Genomic DNA, 19,790 nt, shown 5'->3' with positions numbered 1-19,790 from the left:
CAATAATGTGGAGCGAATCAGGAATCCAATTGGACCTATCATTAGTGAGCTTTGGTTTGAAATGTTCTGTTATTTAATTCCTGTAGAAAAGATCGAATTTTTTTAATAAAAAAGACCGACTGTTTAAAATCCGAATTATTTTTGTATTATACCAGTCCAAGATTGGTCCAAAACTAGCCCCGCTATTGTTGTTTGCTCATGAGGAACACTTAATTATTCGAATGTTAAAGATAATGATTTTTTGTTAGTTAAAAAATCAAAAATAGATGCTGCGTTTTTGATAATCAACGAATAAATTTAGCAAAAAACGGCGAAGTTTTAATTACAGAGCAATCTCAACGGAATTTGAAGTCGAAAAAGCCCCCCTTTGAGTCCAAAAAAATTGTGTTAGTGGTGTTTGGGTCTGTACTTCCTGTAAATTTAATCAAAATGGACTGAAGAAACTTATTTCGTGCTGTTTTTGAAGAAAAAGTCTAAATTTTGAAAAATTTAGCCGGAATTTTTGACAAAAAAATTAATATAAACAGCCTACAATATTTTTTTGTTTTAACAAATAAAAATCAACAACATTTTCTTAAAAAAATAAAAATTTTAGCAAAATTGGCAAAGTTTTATTCAAAAATTCCGGAAAAAGTGAACAAAATCTCATCGGAATTCACTCTATTTTCTCAAAATTCAAACCTCGATAACTCCCTGTAAAAAACGAAATTAAAAAAATCTTTTTAATTTCATATTCTACGCCGTACAAGCTTTCTAATGATACCAGTCTTAACTCTCTACGATGAATATATCGATCGGCCAAAATTGACTGAACAAAAAAAAACCCATTTGAGTATATAGTTCCTTCCCCCTCAAGAGGGGTCGGAACAAAAATTAAAACGAAGTCACTTTTTTATTTAAAAAAATAAATGAAAGACCCATGTGCAAGTTCGAAAAAATCGGAACTCTGTGGTGCCGATTTTAGATCGACAGATTCCTTTATGAAGTTCCAAATTTAAAAATTAGAGATGATTTGCATCAGTTTTAAGCAAGGTCACGTTACCGTGCTCAAGTCAAGTCAGAATTTCTGCTCATATTCCCAACAGCTAACTGTTCTCGATTAGCCAGTGGTCCTCGATTTTTCTCAGTGGCTTCATCAGAGTCACGTAGCCTACAGAATTGTTACCAGAGCAACTCAATGCTGGTATCGCAATGCTGCTGTCATGCAGTTATCATTCATTTTTCTTCTCTAGCTATGTGAAATCTAGATTTAGCTACCTTAAGTTACTATTGAATAGTTCTGCTTGTGGTGAAAAAAAACAGCTTGTGGTGGATGCATGATTCTAATTGCAGATCAGCAGATTTTAAAACCAAAATCACAGATCGCATTACGTTGCCAAACCTAAACAGGCTCGTTTTCGAGCACAGCCAAAACCCTAAAGTCCGATTTTCTCAAAATGTATTACTAAGTTGTTCCGCAAAAAAAATTACCATTAAATTTTATTTTAAAGCACTTCACAAGACTTAAACCTACTTTTAGTTTTAAAACACCAAAAAATAGTTTGGCTGTATTTTGAGTACTTTTTGGAAGTTGGGGAAAAAATTCGGAGATGACCTAGAAAACCACGCAAAATCTTTCAAACATCTTGGATACGGTAATGTCATTCTTAGTAAATCTAAGATCTTCCGTGGACTGGGCGTGGATGCTATGGGTCTTCGCTATTCAGTGAGATAATGAAGGTTATTGTGAATTCATTTAGAATGTTATCACCTTGACAGTCATCGTGATCATCGTTGGCGGAGTAGAACCCCTGCCAGCATAAACAGGAGTAGGAGCCCCGCAAGTCACTGCACGTAGAGTTATCACCACATACATTGTCCAGCTCCAAACATTCGTCAATATCTGAAACTCTTGGCAAAATACATTAAGAAATGTTATGATAAATAGACATTAGATCTAAATATCTCGGCTCTGCTATCTTCAACTTACGTAAGAACTTCCTCCAGGGTAAGTTGAAACAACAGTCCAACTGGTTTTAAAAATTTTTAAATTGACCAATTAACTTATTCCCTGGGAACCGTTTCAAAGTTTAATCTGGATTGTTCTAACTTGTATAAACTAGAAAAAGTTTAATGGAAAAAGAATCACAAACTTTAGTATGAAAAACAAATGAATTCACATAATCTGTGAGGACAGGCAAAGACAGTAGTGCTATTTGGAGTAATGTTTTAACAAGCAGAGAACATTTTCGTCTGTATGTTAACGGGGATAAATCGGGTTCTAACTTGTGCAGTCAGTTTGTGAGGTGGAAGGGGATTTGAATCCGTCTTCGCACAAGCAGGTGTGATTGGATGGCACATTGGTACAGATTGAGTCATTCCCACACACTGCAGGCACCTCCAGGCATTCGTTTATATCTAAACAACAAAACTGCCTCACTAATCCAAACCTCATGTCCAATCTGAAAAAAGAAGATATCGAAAAATAACAAAATTTCAACAAAGTATTTGCAAATTCTTTCCGCATCATTTCAAATTTGCAGGATTTGCAAACTTTCATCGTTCAAATCCAACTTTGCAAAATATGCAAATAAGAGGAATCTTCTAAAAATAAAAGCCTACTTTCCACGGAAAGAAAAATACAAACATTAAAAATGCGAACATACAAGAATTCACATTTTTTAAGCATTCTTTGCATTGGAAAATGACTTTATCTTAAATATTAAAGTACACTTTATATTGCCTCAGACATAAAATTAGATTAAAATCTACCGTTAGTTGGTTAAGGTTTTTTGGTGCGAAAATGTAATTTTTTTCAATTTTTTTGATATGAGGATCTTAACTGATGAGATCTATTGAAACAACAACTTTTCCGACGGTTTTAATCTAACTAGTATCATTAACCATTAAATTACGAGGTCAACCAGATGTACTACCTGTGCAGTCGTCCTCAAAGCCATTTTCGGACTCGTATCCCTCGTCACAAGCACAGGTGTAGTTACCAACAGTGTCGGAACAAGTGGAAAATGAATTGCAGACTGCGGGACTCAAACCACACTCGTCAATATCTGAAAGGGTTAAGAATTGAATGTTCATCTAAAATGGACACCCAATATCAAGTTTAACTTTTCTATCGGGTCAAAGTTAATTGACACCTTTTTCACGTCTCTTTCTACATTTATACGTAACAGATGTTGAAGACGCAGGCTCTTTCAACTTATCATAAACACAAAAAACACGAACGCTAGATGAGTGAGCGAATATATATAAAAAACTAAGCGTGGATTTTTGAGGCCATTGATGTGTAACTGTAATTAAACTTTGAAAATTAACTTTTTCTACTTATTAGTTTTTATTCTATTTTGATATTTCGAGAATAATAAGTGTAGTACAGTTTGAAAGAACACAGACACGGACAAACTTACAAGCACAGACACCTCCAACATAACACACACAAAGAGAAAGGCAAATCAAAGTATTTTTATTTTACTTTTAGTAACCGATCTTTAGTCAAATTTCGTCACACTTCACTTAGGTCTTCCTTGTTTTTTCTAACTAACTAGATGTGGAGTTCTTGAGGTAATTTTTTCGGTAATTTCAGTTTTTGCACAAAGCTTTGAAAAGAAACTTTAAAGTCTTGTCATTTTTGATTTTTCATGTGCTTAATGAAACAATTAAGTTCTTCGATTCTTGGCAATGTGATGCAAGCGAGATTTAAAAAATATATATTATTTTGGTTTTGGAATTATTTTAAGCAGCTATTTGTAACAAATATTGAGTAATTTTTTTGTTTTTTCAAGACAGTTTCTGCATTCTGCCTCTATTTGTGTTTAACATTTCAGGGATCTCACTCTCAAAATAACTATATTTCTTACATCTTACAGACCAAAAAACAAAAAACGTTAAACGCACACACCACGAAAACATACAAACGCCAACACAAGCGTAGACATACACGTAAACAAAGTTAAAACTGCAATATTTAACAAAAAAAAAGTATTTTTTTTTTCAAAATTTTCCTGATTTAAGACAGTTTTTGCACACGGCCTTTATTTGTATCTAATTGCAGAAGAACTATCTCTCTTACACAAACTCTCTCTTTTTCTCTATCTCTTACACACACAAACCACAGATTTTACAAAAAAGCACATAAACACACACAAACAAACAAACAAACAAACAAACACACAAAAACCACGACATTTTTAAATATTCTTTTTCTTCAAGCTAACGTAAACCATGGTTCGCATGGTTCGGTTATGTCAAACTTGTTTTATCGGGAAAACTAGGTGTGGATTTCTTTACGCAGTTGCATTGGAAAATGTGTGAACTGGATGCGGCGATTGTATCGGTAATTGCAATTTTGGCATTAACCTTTGAAAAACAACTTTCTGATAGTTGAAAAATTTAGTCATTTTTGGTGTCTCATTAGCAATATGAAAATATTGATTTTTTTAACTCGCGTATTTTTGTTTCCAGGGAGACTTTATTGAATTTAGGTACTGAATTTCGGTATTTGACAAATTGAAAGCCTCAATCTGTACGAAATAATATGTAATTTCTCTAGTTTTTTGAGATCTCTGACAGATCTCTCTCTCTCTCTCTCTCACTTATTCCTTCTTTCTCCTTCTTACACAAACAAAAACCATACACACAACAAAAAGCACACCACACAAACACTCACACAAGCGTGCACGCAGATATAAACACACACACACACAAACACAAACACACCTAAACACCACGTCAAAAAACATAACTATTTTCAAATTTTTTATCATCTGATATCTACTCAATGTTAGTCAACGTTCAATTATTTCCAGATTGTTTTTCTGGAGAATTACGTGTAGAATAATTGAGGCAATTGTATTGGTTATCCTAAAATTGACACCAAAATCTGAAATGAATTTTTTTAAGTTCTTCGAAAAACTTTGTCTTTGTTTTTTAAAATTCTTGCAGATGTGTTAACAGTTAGATTTTAAAAACACAAAATTTGTCTTGATTAAATTTAAAACCAGATTTTTTTGCAATTTTTTCCAAAATTTTTCTAATTTATAATTGTTTCTGACAGCTTTCGCACTCTACAACTGGTTGTGTATAGCTTGCAATGGAACTCTCAAAGCTTTTCCTAAAGTCTCTTTTTTAGCGTCGAGGATCATTGGTTATCGATAAACACCACATTTTACGCTAACAAACATCAACATAAACAGAAAGCCCAACAAAAAACATGTTTTTTTTTTAAATTTTGTTATTGTCAATTGGTTATCAACCATTGTTTCTCAATTTCAAAATTTCACGAGCAGAATGGGACAATTAGTTTTTAAAAATTTTGCTGATCTGTTCTCCGCGAGACTTAAAAACACAATTTGGGTATTGGAAAAATTTAAAACTGCAATATTTAACAAAAACAAAGTATTTTTTCAAAAATTTTCCTGATATAAGACAGTTTTTGCACACGGCCTTTATTTGTATCTAAATGCTGAAGAACTATCTCTCTTACACTAACTTTCTCTTTTTCTTTATCTCTTACAAACACAAACCACAGATTTTACAAAAAAGCACATAAACACAAACAAACAAACAAACAAACAAATACACAAAAACCGCGACATTTTTAAATATTGTTTTTCTTCAAACTATCGTAAACCATAGTTCGCATCGTACGGTTATGTCAAATTTGTTTTATCGGGAAAACTGGGTGTGGATTTCTTTACGCAATTGCATTGGAAAATGTAAAATTCACACTAAATTTGAATAAATTTTTTCCAAAAAAGTTGTCAATTTTGTTTCAATTTCATTATGGCCCGATTCGTTTTTCTAAAATTTCGCAAATGTGTTAATAGCTAAATTTAGTTCCCACAATTCTGGTTTCGAGGATATCTAAAACCGCAATTTGTAGCAAATATTAGGAAACTTTTCTAATTTACAAGTTTTCTGACAGTTTATCTACCTTAAGTGTGAAAAAAAGGATAGGAAACGTTAAAAAATGTTGTTAAAAGCTCTTAATTTGCTTTTTTTAAAAGAAAATTGGCTTTCAGTAAACTTTCTGTTTTGTTTTTTTCTCTTCGGAGTAGTTTCAATAAAATTTTTAAAAAATTTTCGGTGAACAGAAAAAGGAAAGAACTTTTCTTTCGCCTTTCAAAAACTGGCTTTTTTTTGTATAAGCATTTTCAAATTCAACGAACTAGCTAGATTTTCAATTCACAGAAACTCGAAGAGCAATCTCAAAATACAAAGAACGGAAAAATTGTTCTTCTAATTGACTTTTTCAACTAGCCCATTATTAAACAATGTGACTCTCAAAATTTTCTGTATTGCAATATACAATAGGAGGTTAGTTCGAGCCATCTGCTCGGACAATATAGGGATTTAAAATCAATTTAGTTGATTTAAATGTCATTCCTTAAAACCGCGGTCTTTCTTACGTCTCGCGGTTTCGAAAAAAGTTGAATGATGAAATACTTCTGATGAAATAAAAAGAATGGTTTGTGAAACAACTTTAGAATTTAGAACATAGCCGGCAGATTGCCGGAAAATAGCCGCGGTAGACGCTTGTGGCCTTCCATGAATTTAAACAACTAAAGAAATATGATAGACAGATAGTAAATGTTCATAAAATTTAAATTTTATTAGGCCAGTTCAAGAGTCATTTTTTGAGAGAGGTAGTTCACGCAATTAACATAAAAACAGAAATAATGACGTCACGCACGCAAACTTCAAAGCAGTAGAAATCACTGAAAATGAAAAAATCAATTTCAAGAAGTCAGGTCGCAAGAATCATCGATGGAGACGACGATTTAAAAACATAGCCGGACAAGTCCTGAAGTACAATTCAAAGAATTTTCTTTGACTAAACAAAACATTAGACCTGGAGCGGACTTTGAATTAAATGGGAAAACCATTTCGAACAAAATCAGACGAAAAAAAATAGAAAAAAAAACAAAATCAATGTCAAAATGCCGCGTTTGAACAAAAAACCACTAGCGAGAAACGAAAATTTGGTTCAACCAAAAAAAACGAGGCCTATAAGGAACTATAAATGGATTATGAAAACCATTTTAAAAAATCCGATCCAAAAAATCAAAAAAAACCAGTAAAAATCAAAGTGAAATTGCGCATGTGAACAAAAAACCAGAAACGAGAAAGCGAATTTTTGTTCAAACACCGTTTTCTCACTCTACTTTAAAATTAGAGCGAAAAAATTTCACGCCACAAAACCACTCGCTTTTTCGCTCCATTTCCTGTTTCAGTGTGACCAAAATGACTACTCCAATTTGACTTCAAAAATCATGAAAATGTGTGAACAGATCTCAAAAAAAGGCAGCGCCCCGATACAATTCAAATTCTTTGAATTGTAAAAATTCTTTGAATAGTAAAAAAACACGATGTCCCCAATAATAGCCGCTATCGCTTCGCGGCTATTAAAAAGAATGAATTTTTCGGCATTGTTTTAAAAATTTCAAAGTTTATTTTCGCTATTTTTAGAGCTCTAAATTGCCTGAAGTCTTCTATTTCCGAAAACAAACCTTTCCCATACTGGTCAACATTGATTCTTACAATAAATTTTAATCGGCAGAAAACAAAGAGACCGGGAAAAAATTTAAAAACTTTTAGATAAAAATAATCGATTTTTTTTCGAAATTTTTGATCAAATAGTTGTAAATCGTTAACTTTTAGGCTTGAAACAGTAAAGAATTACTCGCGACAATCAAAACTCCCTTTGAATCCAACTAATTTAAGTACAAACTTTTCCGTCTGTTTTAAATTTCAACTGGATCTGTCCCCCTGTCAAAACAAGATCCCGTGGACTACAAAATGGTGTTTTTCATTCTCCTCTACGATGCGTAAACAAAAAAAAAGAAAAATTTGACTGAAGAAAAAAAAGCCAGCCTCGCATATCTAATTCCCCATTTTGAAAAAAATGTTGGAACAATTACTTGTGCAGCTGACGTTTGTTCCATCCAAGCTTTCGAATCCAGTATGACACACGCATTTGTAAGTGCCAGGTTTGTTCACACATAGGGAGTTGTTTCCGCACAAGTTGGGATCAAGGGCGCATTCATTGATGTCTGCAAAGCAATGGATCAACTGATTTGAATTCTTAGGAACCCTATAGTCCTTTAACATTGGAAATGCTGTAAGATCTGACAAAATTCTTAGGTATAGTATATATCTTATAAGACGAAGAATATCCTGTCAGATCACATAAGACAGGCCATAGATCTTTCAATAGTCAAACATAGGATGTTGGATCAGTCTTGTAAGTGGGTCTGACTTGGGATTTTAAAACTTCTGCGGGAGCTCAATCACAGAAAGCAAACCCTTCATATTACTGCATGTTATTTGTTGAAGCCATATTATTGTTCTCCAATGTTTCATATTTTAATCAAAAAAGAGTCAAAGTAATTTTATAATTGGTGAATTTCATGATTTGCAATTACATAATAATAATTCGATCGCTCTGTAAATGTGATCTCAAGAGTATTTTAATAAACCTCCGAAGTGTAATGCAATATTATAGCCCTTTTAAAACGGAATGGGTTTATGGGTTTTCAAATTAACCTAATAACCTAGAAGGCTAATTGGATTAATCTGAAAGCTCCAGGACACGTCCGTTTTCTTAAAAGGCTATATCAGCATTGAATGTGTCTGTAATGTTATAGTTGGTCCTCGCCTTAAGAGCATTTTTGAGTTTTAGAGTCTGTAAATTCTAACAAGCTTGTTAAAACGATCTACAAGATGCAAGTCAGTACTAAATGAACATATTCACATATTTTCAACAAGTGTTTACATATTAAATAGAAAAGAACCTTGGCAGTCTTCGTGAGTTCTGGTTGGTGTCTCATATCCCGAGTCACACGTACAATTGTAGGTAGCTTCTAAGTTCTCACAAGTGGAGTCCTCCCCACATACATTCACAGCGCACTCGTCAATATCTGTACCCACGGGAGAGAAACAAGTTAATATCCTACGAGCACGGTAAAATAAATAAATTGAAAGATTGAAAAGGACTACAGTTTTACCTCTTTTATTCAGCCAAACGTCTTAATACATGTATAAAGGCCCCACAGTGTGGGATCCAGCACTAAAAGAGCGATTATACTGATTGGTAATTATTCAATGTCTGCCATTTTTCGACAAAATCCACTGTTTCTTGCGAAATTATTTTAGGTTAGGGGCTCTGGCTGTTAGAGCAGTCAGCTCACCCAAATTAGAAGTCAGAGGACCCTAGTAATTGCACAATGGTCCCTTACTGGGCCAACATAACGCATTTTAGGTCGAGAGCAGTCTTTTTATGAGCCGATCTTCGGAACGCGTGATAGTCATTTAGCCGGTGTCTCGGTGACTTGGTCAGACAGCTTTTTCTTAAAAAGAACAAGATGGCTCGTGCGATTCTGTGCGTAGCACAGCATGTTCCAACATACCTCTCAAAGTTGCAAAAACAAATAATAACTTCTGTCAAATAATTCGTTGGGAGTATCCAAAAGCAACTAATATGCGTTTTAGAAAATTACTTGAACTGTTTGAACCAAAAAATACGCCGTCTTTTTTCGACAGACAAAATAAAACTCGTAAGCACTTTCTAGAAACATAAGCGTAGTATAAATTGACATAAAAAGAACTAAACAAGTGACTGATCAAACAACCGCAGTCACTTACATAAAACCACAAACGCTGGCACACACAAACAAAAAGACACAAATGAAACCTCGACACAAAAAAACACAAATTTCTATATTTTTTCTTTACGGCCAATGATCTTTACCCATGGTTAGCATCGTTTATTTTTGTCTTATTTGTTTCAAACTCTCGAAGCAATCGCAATGGAAATGTTGGTCAGTTATTTTTTTTCTAAATCTCGCAGATGTGTTGCCAACCAGATTCTTTGGGCACAGTTTTAAATATTAACATATATAAAAAAACCGCATTTGGTAGCAAACAGAGTAATTTTTCTAATTTTTTAACATTAAAGACAGTTTTTGCACACTGCCTCTAATTCTGTGTAACATTTAAGGGAACTAATTCTCTGAGACCAATTCTCTCTTTTTTCTGTTACACATAAACACCACACGCTCACGGCTGCACACTTTTGCATCCACGCAAACGCACACACAAACACACACACAGACACAAATACACATGAAAAAAACGTCAAAAAATATATATTTTTTTCTAATATTTTCTTTTTCTTTGGCAGCTAATCTTTACCCACGGTTCCCACCATTTCTGTATGTCTTGTTTGTTTTATTTGACAAACAAGGCTTGGACTTCTTGAGGCAATGGTATCAGTAATTGTAAAATTAGCACTAACATTTGAAGTGAACTTTTGAAAACTTGTTATTTTTTCGTTGCATGAGCACAATAAGCCAATTCAAATTTTTAAAGCTCACAGATATCATATCAGCTAGATAGATTGATAACAATCTTGGTATTGAACTTTAAAAACAGCAGTTTCCAGAAAATTTTAATTAGTGATTCCAATTTTTAAGATTTCCAGCAGTTTTCGCACTCTGCCTATACTTGTATATAAAAAGTAAGTGAAAAGTAACGGCTCTCCGTAAAGCTTCCTATATAGTAGTCTTGAATGAAATGGTTTTTCAGTAAAATTTACTTTTTCGTCTTTCACTTTTTGGAGTGTTTCCAAAGAAACAGGAAGTTTTAATATTTTTTATGTGAACTGATAAAAAAATAAGTGAACAGATAAAGAACTTCTGCTTTTCCACCTAGCGATTAAAAACTCTCAAACTTTTATTCTGTATTACATTATACCAGAGGACAATAGTTCGAAAGATCTGTTTTTACAACAGAGGAAACACAAATGAAAGGGATAAGAAAAAACTTCCATCTTTACTTTTCAATTACGAAGTTTGGTTGATTCGATTTTCATTGCACGAAACCGTTTTTTGACGTCTCCGGGATTCTGAAAAATTTTTCTATGGTTGATTGTGATGAAACAAGAAAAACTGTTTGTGAAACAACTCTAGAATTTAGAAAAGAAAAGCTTTTTTTCTTTCAGTTTTACATTTTTGAAGTTAATTTTTGCTACTTTGAGAGCTCTAAGAAACTGAAGTCTCTATATTTCAAAAAATGTGTAGATTACAGAGAAACGTCGGCTTTTATACTAGTTTTGAATCGTCAGAAAACAGAGAGAGAGAGAGAGAGAGAGAGAGAGAGAAGGAGAGAGAGAGAGAGAGAGAGAGAGAGAGAGAGAGAGAGAGATGGGAAACAATTTTAAACAAGAATTTTAGAAAAAGTATTTTTTGTTCGAAATTTTTGGTCAAGCAGATAAAAAATAAAATAACTTTAATACAAATTTCTTTGTTTGTTTTATCTTGAATTTGAACGCTGTCGGTTTTTTTATCTAGGATGCCTAAACAAAAAGTGAAAATTTGAATATAGGAAAAAAGCCTGTCTCGCATTTATTTCCCTATTTTGAAAAACGTTGGAACAATAAGTCCACGCATCAGCTGTGTAAACAGCAGGGCAACGCTGCATATTTAGTTGATCTAGTGATTAAACTTTTTAAACGAATCCAAATGAGGAATTAAAAGAGCGATTTTGAGACACCATTTTGAGAAACTTTTGCATTTATTCTATTTACTTAAAATTTTGACAACTTTTTAGTTCTATTATATAAATAATTGAAAGCTGAGCAAAATTTTAAAAGAAAATACTTTTTAAAAGGGGGAAAACAGACTCATGAGAATAAGTGCTCGACTGCGGAGTTGAATTTTGCTTTAATTGTGGCAGTGAATGTTTGTAATTCTAGTAGTCATCAGTATATGTCACACCAGGACATATGCAGAAGCTAAGATCTTAACTGCACTGCACCGGAATAGTATTTCAAGATGTCTTCAATTTTCATAGTTCGGGGGAAACGACTGCTTACGTTTGTGCAGGACAAATTTCTTCATTCATTTTAACTTATCCCAACTAATATCCCAACTAATAAAAGATGATGCAATTCCTTGCTTACTTTTGCGATATCATTTTTCGAGTTCCGTTGTTTACGGCACACGCCTCATTAGGAACAAATCTCAATTAAGAGAAGAAGTTAATCTTGGTACAACAAGCAAAAATTGCTTGGTCACGAAATGCAGAGTCAAATCACCGACACGCTGGCAAAGTGCCAGACCAATCTTAAGGATACATTCCGATATCCTCTTGCCCAAAATTTGAGACATCGAAGTCTCCGAAGCTCTCTTGCAAAAACTTCTTGGCTCAAAAGATCATTAAAAAACTCTTGGCTCACGGAACCAAGGTGCGAAGCAATCACTGATAAAAATATATATATAGTGCCAATTTGCATCCACCAAGATGAATGTCCGAAGAAAAAGACACTTAAGGGTTCGGGCACACTGATTGTGATATCACTATTCAGCAGTGCTCAGTGCTCAGCACATTAACTTACAATAAAGCCTGTGGAATCACTCGACTAACATCTGAACACTGTACAGAATGCTGGCTTTGCTTCTATCAAATAAGGAAACAAATACACTCGAAGTGAACGGTGCTTTCAATCAACTAGGAATCATGCGAGGGGAACCAAACAATTTGTGATGTCTGAACAGTGCTAATTTGCAAAAATAATTTACGTAAAACTGATTTGTGGTACAATAGTACATTTTTAGTTTGAGTTCATTAATTTGGTGCAACCAATTTAGTTCAATTTCTGTTTAACTTAATTTAGTTCAATTTCCTTATTTTAATTTGTTCATTTATTCAGTTTAATTTTGAAGATCAAATCTGATGATTTCATACTTGTTAATTTGTTTATATCCTATGCATGATCATTTGTCTGTTCACCTTGTCTCGTGATTGTCAGTTGCCGCAATTTAGTAATGTTATCTTGTGAACAATTTGTAAAGCAGTTTTGTTAATCTTGCCTAATTTCATTCTTCTCAAATTCGTAATTTAAAATAGTTGACTCTCTCTCTCTTAACTAGATTTCGATCCGCCAAAGTCTAAATTCAGACGCATCAAAAATTTGGTATCTTTCGCTAAGCGAAATACCCGATAGATAGTTGACGTGATTTCGCTCCGCCAAATCAACCTAAATTTTGTAACTCAAATAATCAATATTTGAATAACAAAATAAGGCTTGAATTCGCTCCGCCAATTCACTCTTAAATTGGCCGAAATAAAGGACGCTAAATTGGCACTACGAAACAATTCAAATCTACAGATTGTAAATCTGTACGACATGGCGCAGTCAGCTCGAGAATCGAGAAAAACACCGCTGTCGATAGAGCCATTTTGGGAACGACCAACCTCAGACCCACCGATCAGATGGGAGAAATGGAGAATTCAATTAAAACTAGCGATTCTCGCTCGCGAGAACATAACTATAGACACATTGCTTCAACCCAAACCATCGACAGTTCGCCTACCAGTGGAACCGAAGTACGAAATGCCGATTGACGACACAACCGAGGAAGCAGAAAGAGAACGTAGAGTAAGAAACAACCAGCTGAAGCTACAATGGGAACTAAAGTGTCAAAAAATAACCGAAGCGGGAATACTATGTGGGGAGCGTCCTTGGAATCTGTGCGATCAGAAATGCGTGTCCCTGTTGTACCTCAGTATTGGTACTGAAGGAAGACGACTATTAACACAAAAATTCCCGCACGACAACATTTATGATTTGACTACTCTAAAACTCTGGGAAATGATGGAGATTGCCTTTATCCGCCCAAGAAACATCACATTCGATCGATTTGTGTTCTTCTCTCGGAAACAAAAGAAGGGCGAGACTGTAGAGCAATTTTACAGCATCTTAAAAGAACTAGCTGAAAACTGTGACTTTGAAAACCGTGAAGAAGCCATCATCAGGGACATTTTCATCACTAACATGCTAGACGATGACATTCAGCGAGAGCTTCTAAGGGACACAGTCGAACCAGAGAGGGCACTCAGCATTGCAGTAAACATGGAAATGGGTAATCAGAATCAGCAAAGAATTTCATCTAATAACGGCGCAACTGGCAGTACGGTAAACACAGTACAACAATTCAATCGATTCCGCGGCGCGGGAGCACGAGGACCTCAATCAAGCAGAACAGTCACAAACCGTGCATCCATTGGTCAATGCCGTGGTTGTGGTCAAGTCTGGACACCTACACATGGTCAGGTTTGCCCCGCAATGGGTAAGAAATGTAATCACTGTGGTTTGCAAAACCATTTCGCTAAAGTTTGTCGTCGAAGACTTAATTCTTCAAGAAACACTCAACAAACTAATCGCATTAACAATATAGATACGGCAGAAACATCTAATCAAAATTCTAGCCAGGAAAGTCTAAACGTCAATTATATCAATTATAATGCGCAAATCAATTCAGACTATGATTCTTCGGATGATAATAATTACGTTGCCACTATTGAAAATACGAGTTCCCCAAATTTGACACTGAAAAATTTAACACTAACAATTGGAAACACAAACTGCGATTTACTTCTAGACTCTGGTAGTGGTTGTACCATTATTAATATGTCACTCGCAAGAGAAATAATGCTCCATTGCGCTCAATCACAATGGTCGGAGAAAAGACCATTGGAATTGAAGTCATTTTCGAATGATATCGTCCAACCTCTTGGTACTTTGAAAACGCCGGTAAAATGCAATGATTGGAGTATACAGAAGGCAAAAATAACAGTGGTATCCGATGGATTTAGACCAATATTAGGACGGGACCTTTTTGACCAGTTAGGTATTACAATTTCTCAGAAGCCTTGCCCGCAATCTGAAGTTAATAATATAGATCCACCTCGTGCAATCAAGAAATCAATGGCAAAGGAATTTCCTGATTTGATATCTCGAATTGGGAAATCAAAAAAAACCACACGGTCAATTCAAAATTTCACAAAAATTATCGAGTAATACATCAAAAAGGACGAAAAGTACCCATTCACCTCCAACCGAAAGTGAAAATTGAATTAGAAAAACTGTTAAATGAAGGACATATTGAAAAGTTAAACAACTGTTCAGATCAATTTTTCATATCTCCGATTGTCATTACGGTAAAAAAGGATAAGTCAATCAAAATAGCCCTTGATTCAAAAATCCTAAACAAAGCTATTCATAAAAACAAGTATCAAATGCCTAATATAGATTCGCTAATTCAAACAATTTCGCAAACACTGTCAACGGCGCCGCAGGAGACTGCTTATTTCACAACTCTTGATTTGCAATACGCTTATAGTCAATTAAAGCTACACAGTGATACGGCCCGCCATTGTAACTTCAATATAGTCAGTGGTGATATGACTGGCACATATCGATTTAAAACTGGATTTTACGGGCTGACAGATATGCCGGCGGAGTTCCAAAAAGCTATTGATTGTACCCTAGCCGGTTTAGAAAATACTTTCTGTTTCCTAGATGACATTTTGATCGTTAGTAGAGGTGGAATCGAAAAACATCTTCATTTAGTACGAAAATGTCTAATAAAACTGGATCAGGAAAATTTACGCATAAATCTGGCAAAATGTCATTTCGCAAAAGAGTCGATTGAATGGCTCGGTCATAATATTACGCAGTCTGGTGTATCCCCACTTTCAAGTAAAACAGATGCAATCGGAAAATTATCGGCACCTACTAATCTTAAAAAACTTCGATCTTTTATGGGATCTGTACACCATCTTGGAAAATTTATTCCGAATTTGTCACAATTATGTTACCCCCTCCGACCATTGCTTAAGAAAAATTCGAAATTTCTCTGGACGGAAGAGCACGATAAACAGTTTTCTTTAATAAAAGAACAAATTACGGAAACAACTGAAAATAAACATTTCAACCCGGATTTGGAAACGCGAATTAAATGTGACGCCTCGCGTAAGGCATTGGGATGTGCATTGGAGCAACGAACACCTAATGGGTGGCATACTGTAGCATTCGCGCCGCGATTTTTGAACTCTGTTGAAGACAGATATAGCATAAACGAACTAGAACTTCTGGGTGTTGTTTGGTCAGTGGAACACTTTAAGTATTACTTATACGGCAAACCCTTTACTGTGATAACTGATCATAGAGCCCTTCTCTCTATTATGAGAGAAAACAGATCCAATAAATCCTATAATAGTAGACTGACGCGATGGGTAGATCGTTTACTACCGTTTGAATTTTCGATTGATCACCTTCCGGGCACAAAAATGGGATTAGTGGATTATATATCTCGCGACCCGCATCAACAAGCTGCTAATATATCCACATACGACGAGCAATTTATTGTAGCTAAATTGGATATAATTAAGCGTAGCGCGAAACGCTTCTTATCAAATGCTGAAAATTACGTCGATTTCGCAGCGCGAAATCAATCTACAAATTGCGTCGTAAATAATCCAAATTCCACTAATAACTTATGTGGTGATTTCGCACCGCGAAATCCAGAACATTCTACAAGCACGCAAATTGACGACTCAATTAGCGAATTAACGATAAATAATTTAAATTCCATCCCCAAAATCGAAACAACTAACATTCCTCACTCGCTTTTTGCCTTAAACCGACCCACCGAACAGTCACACTCTAATCTAAATCATTTTCAACGCATCGCAACAAAATTCAAGAACGTATATATGATGTCTCAATCACCTTCTGACGACGACACACTGATGACTGTAAAACAATCGACCCCTTCGAGAGTCCGATTTGCAGAAGCGGGGCCTTCTACTGTTCAAACGGCACCTGTGACCCCCATTACACCTACTACAGATACAACAGCCACTTCGCCTTCGGTAGACGACTTGTACATGGATTCCTTCAATTTCGCGCTTTCAAAAATCTTCTCAAGCTCTCTCATGGCCAGCCTGACAACAAAGGACGCGATCTTGAAAGAGATTCGCGACTGCATTTTGACGTCCAATGAAGAAAGATGCAGACAAATCTCACCCTACATTCATTCCTTCTGGAAGGACTTACACGTGAAGAATGGGTGTGTTTGCATAGACGACAGAATTGCACTCCCACATGCTATCAAGGATGCGTATGTAGATGCAATCCACGCAACTCACCCTGGCACATGGGGAATGACGGATATGGCGACACACGCGTGGTGGCCATACATGCACAGGGATATTGCCACCAAAACAGCAAAGTGCAACCCATGTGTCAAAATTGGTAAAAATTTAAAACCTATTATACCAGCAAATAAATGGGCACCATTAAAGCTATGTAAAGTTCCTAATGAAGAGATTCAAATTGATTTTGGAGGACCCATTTATAATGAGAAAAATCAAGAGATTTATTTTCTTGCATGTATTGATCGATTTTCGAAATTTCCAACAGCAAAGGTATTTGATAGAGCCAATGCAGATAATATTTTAAAGTTTCTTCAAGAATATGTTTTGCTACACGGTATACCCCGCGCGATTAGATTGGATCAGGCTAGATGTCAAACGGGGCATCGAATTAAAACATTCTGTAATCAAAATAATATACAGCTAATCGAGGCGCCAATACACGAACACAGAGCTATTGGTTTGGTTGAAAGACTCATTCAAACAATCAAGAATCGCTTAGCCTGTATTAAAACGGCGGCGCAAAATCAATTTAACATGAAAGCAACAATAAATTCAATAATTTATCAGTTACGAATATGTCGTCAAAAGACTATTGGAATATCACCTTTTGAGGCACATTTTGGCAGAAAAGCGAATACACCATTAAGCAATATAACGACTAATCCAGATTCAAAAAGTTTAACTTACAAAAATATTCTTAACAAATATTTAGATTTGGAGACTGTCAAATGGGACCAACTCATCACTGACGACAAATGGGACAATGATGAGCGAAGCGATATAGAAATGGAAATAAACAAGGACAAACTGGGCAAAGAGGCAATGAAAAGACAGAGGGACGACCCAAATAAAGAATCGGGATTAATTTCTCATCCCGATGTTGGCCAACCGATACCAAGAACAGAATCGTCACTGGAGCTCAAATTGGCAAAGAAAAAACCACAAATAAAACGATCAAAGAAAAGTCTCGACGGTCTATACGACGTACTTGCACCAGGATCGTCAGTTATTAAAACAACCGAAAACACATCAGTAATCAAAGAACCGGGCAAGAGAGAGGTTACTATACGGAATTCTGACCTCGCAAAGTTCGGCACAAAGGCGGAACGAGAAACAGATTTGCAAATATATGCAAATAGACGCCCGAAAATCCCCACGGGAAAAACAACGGAGGAAATCATTCATCACCATGCAAAAGAACTAAGAAAAAAGTTAGAAGGTGGAAAGAAAATGAAACACAGAAAAGTGGCAGATGACGTCAGCACAGTGTCGTCCATTCACTCTAATGTAACACGCGCCCTCAGAGTAAGAATGCCGACCAAGCCAAAGATACAACAGACAACGGCGCCGCGAAATCAAACCACGGAGTCAAATAACGATCCCGCAGTGCCAATGGAACTACCGACTTCAAGCATCATTATCGCGGAGCCACCAAGCAGACCGAAAAGAAAAGCAGCCACGAAAGCATCCGCAGCGCTAATTCCTTCAAAGAGAAAACGCTCTGCCACTTCAACAACAGAATCGGATGAGTCTGTGAATCCAATTCAATCATGCCCTCCCACAACACCAAGTACTTCAGCAATTGGAAAACAGAAGAGACGGCAAAACATTAAAAAACAACAAATCGAAAACAAGTCCATAATTTCTGCAATACAAACGGCTGCAGCGCAATGCAATCAAGAGGAGTCAAACTTCACAGTCGGCCCATGCTCCCCAACAACTTCCTACCCCACTCAATTCTACGTCTCTCCGAATTATGAGGAACCCGAGTTATCTATGACAGTTGGCGAAGCGGAAAGGTATTATGAAAGCGAAAGCGATTAATGAGTAAAACTGACCATTCAAAACTCTGTCTAAAACATTACAGTATTAATTATTTAACAAGTACATATTTCTTACTAATTTTCTGATAAACAACATGTTATTTATTTCCGCCAAGGGGGAAATGTGGTACAATAGTACATTTTTAGTTTGAGTTCATTAATTTGGTGCAAACAATTTAGTTCAATTTCTGTTTAACTTAATTTAGTTCAATTTCCTTATTTTAATTTGTTCTTTTATTCAGTTTAATTTTGAAGATCAAATCTGATGATTTCATACTTGTTAATTTGTTTATATCCTATGCATGATTATTTGTCTGTTCACCTTGTCTCGTGATTGTCAGTTGCCGCAATTTAGTAATGTTATCTTGTGAACAATTTGTGAAGCAGTTTTGTTAATCTTGCCTAATTTCATTCTTCTCAAATTCGTAATTTAAAATAGTTGACTCTCTCTCTTAACTAGATTTCGATCCGCCAAAATCTAAATTCAGACGCATCAAAAATTTGGTATCTTTCACTAAGCGAAATACCCGATAGATAGTTGACGTGATTTCGCTCCGCCAAATCAACCTAAATTTTGTAACTCAAATAATCAATATTTGAATAACAAAATAAGGCTGGAATTCGCTCCGCCAATTCACTCTTAAATTGGCCGAAATAAAGGACGCTAAATTGGCACTACGAAACAATTCAAATCTACAGATTGTAAATCTGTACGACATGATTACTGAAACAGTATATGCACTGGAGCCAGGCGTCAATCAAACTATTCGAAGATCGTGTTTTTTTGTTACAACCGGGGAATGTATGTGTCGCGACATGCATCGCCTCAGAGCAATGGCTCCGCTATAAGAATTTTGGTTGCACTTAATAGTATATCAAGCTTAAATGAACCAGTCATTAAACGCATATCCGGCAAGTGTTGTAGTGATCGAATAAAGCCGTTCAAAAAGCAACAAAAACTGGTAGATG

The 19,790-nt window shown here is 35.5% G+C and overlaps 1 protein-coding gene across 1 annotated transcript in view; it reads right to left on the bottom strand.

The window, feature by feature from the left end:
* The window catches only part of LOC142334901 (uncharacterized), a 235,711-nt gene that overhangs the window by 141,065 nt on the left and 74,856 nt on the right, over positions 1 to 19,790 (bottom strand). The window contains exons 16-20 of the mRNA XM_075383229.1: positions 8,790 to 8,915; positions 7,917 to 8,048; positions 2,916 to 3,047; positions 2,266 to 2,397; positions 1,751 to 1,882 (exon numbers count right to left, since the gene is read on the bottom strand). Coding sequence (XP_075239344.1) covers positions 1,751 to 1,882; positions 2,266 to 2,397; positions 2,916 to 3,047; positions 7,917 to 8,048; positions 8,790 to 8,915 — 654 coding nt within the window. The remainder of the gene's footprint in view (positions 1 to 1,750; positions 1,883 to 2,265; positions 2,398 to 2,915; positions 3,048 to 7,916; positions 8,049 to 8,789; positions 8,916 to 19,790) is intronic.

This window comes from Convolutriloba macropyga, chromosome 2 (genome assembly GCF_964194025.1).
Source record: "Convolutriloba macropyga chromosome 2, txConMacr16.3, whole genome shotgun sequence".
Taxonomy (NCBI): Eukaryota; Metazoa; Xenacoelomorpha; order Acoela; family Convolutidae; genus Convolutriloba; species Convolutriloba macropyga.
This window is presented reverse-complemented; position numbering and strand designations above follow the sequence as displayed.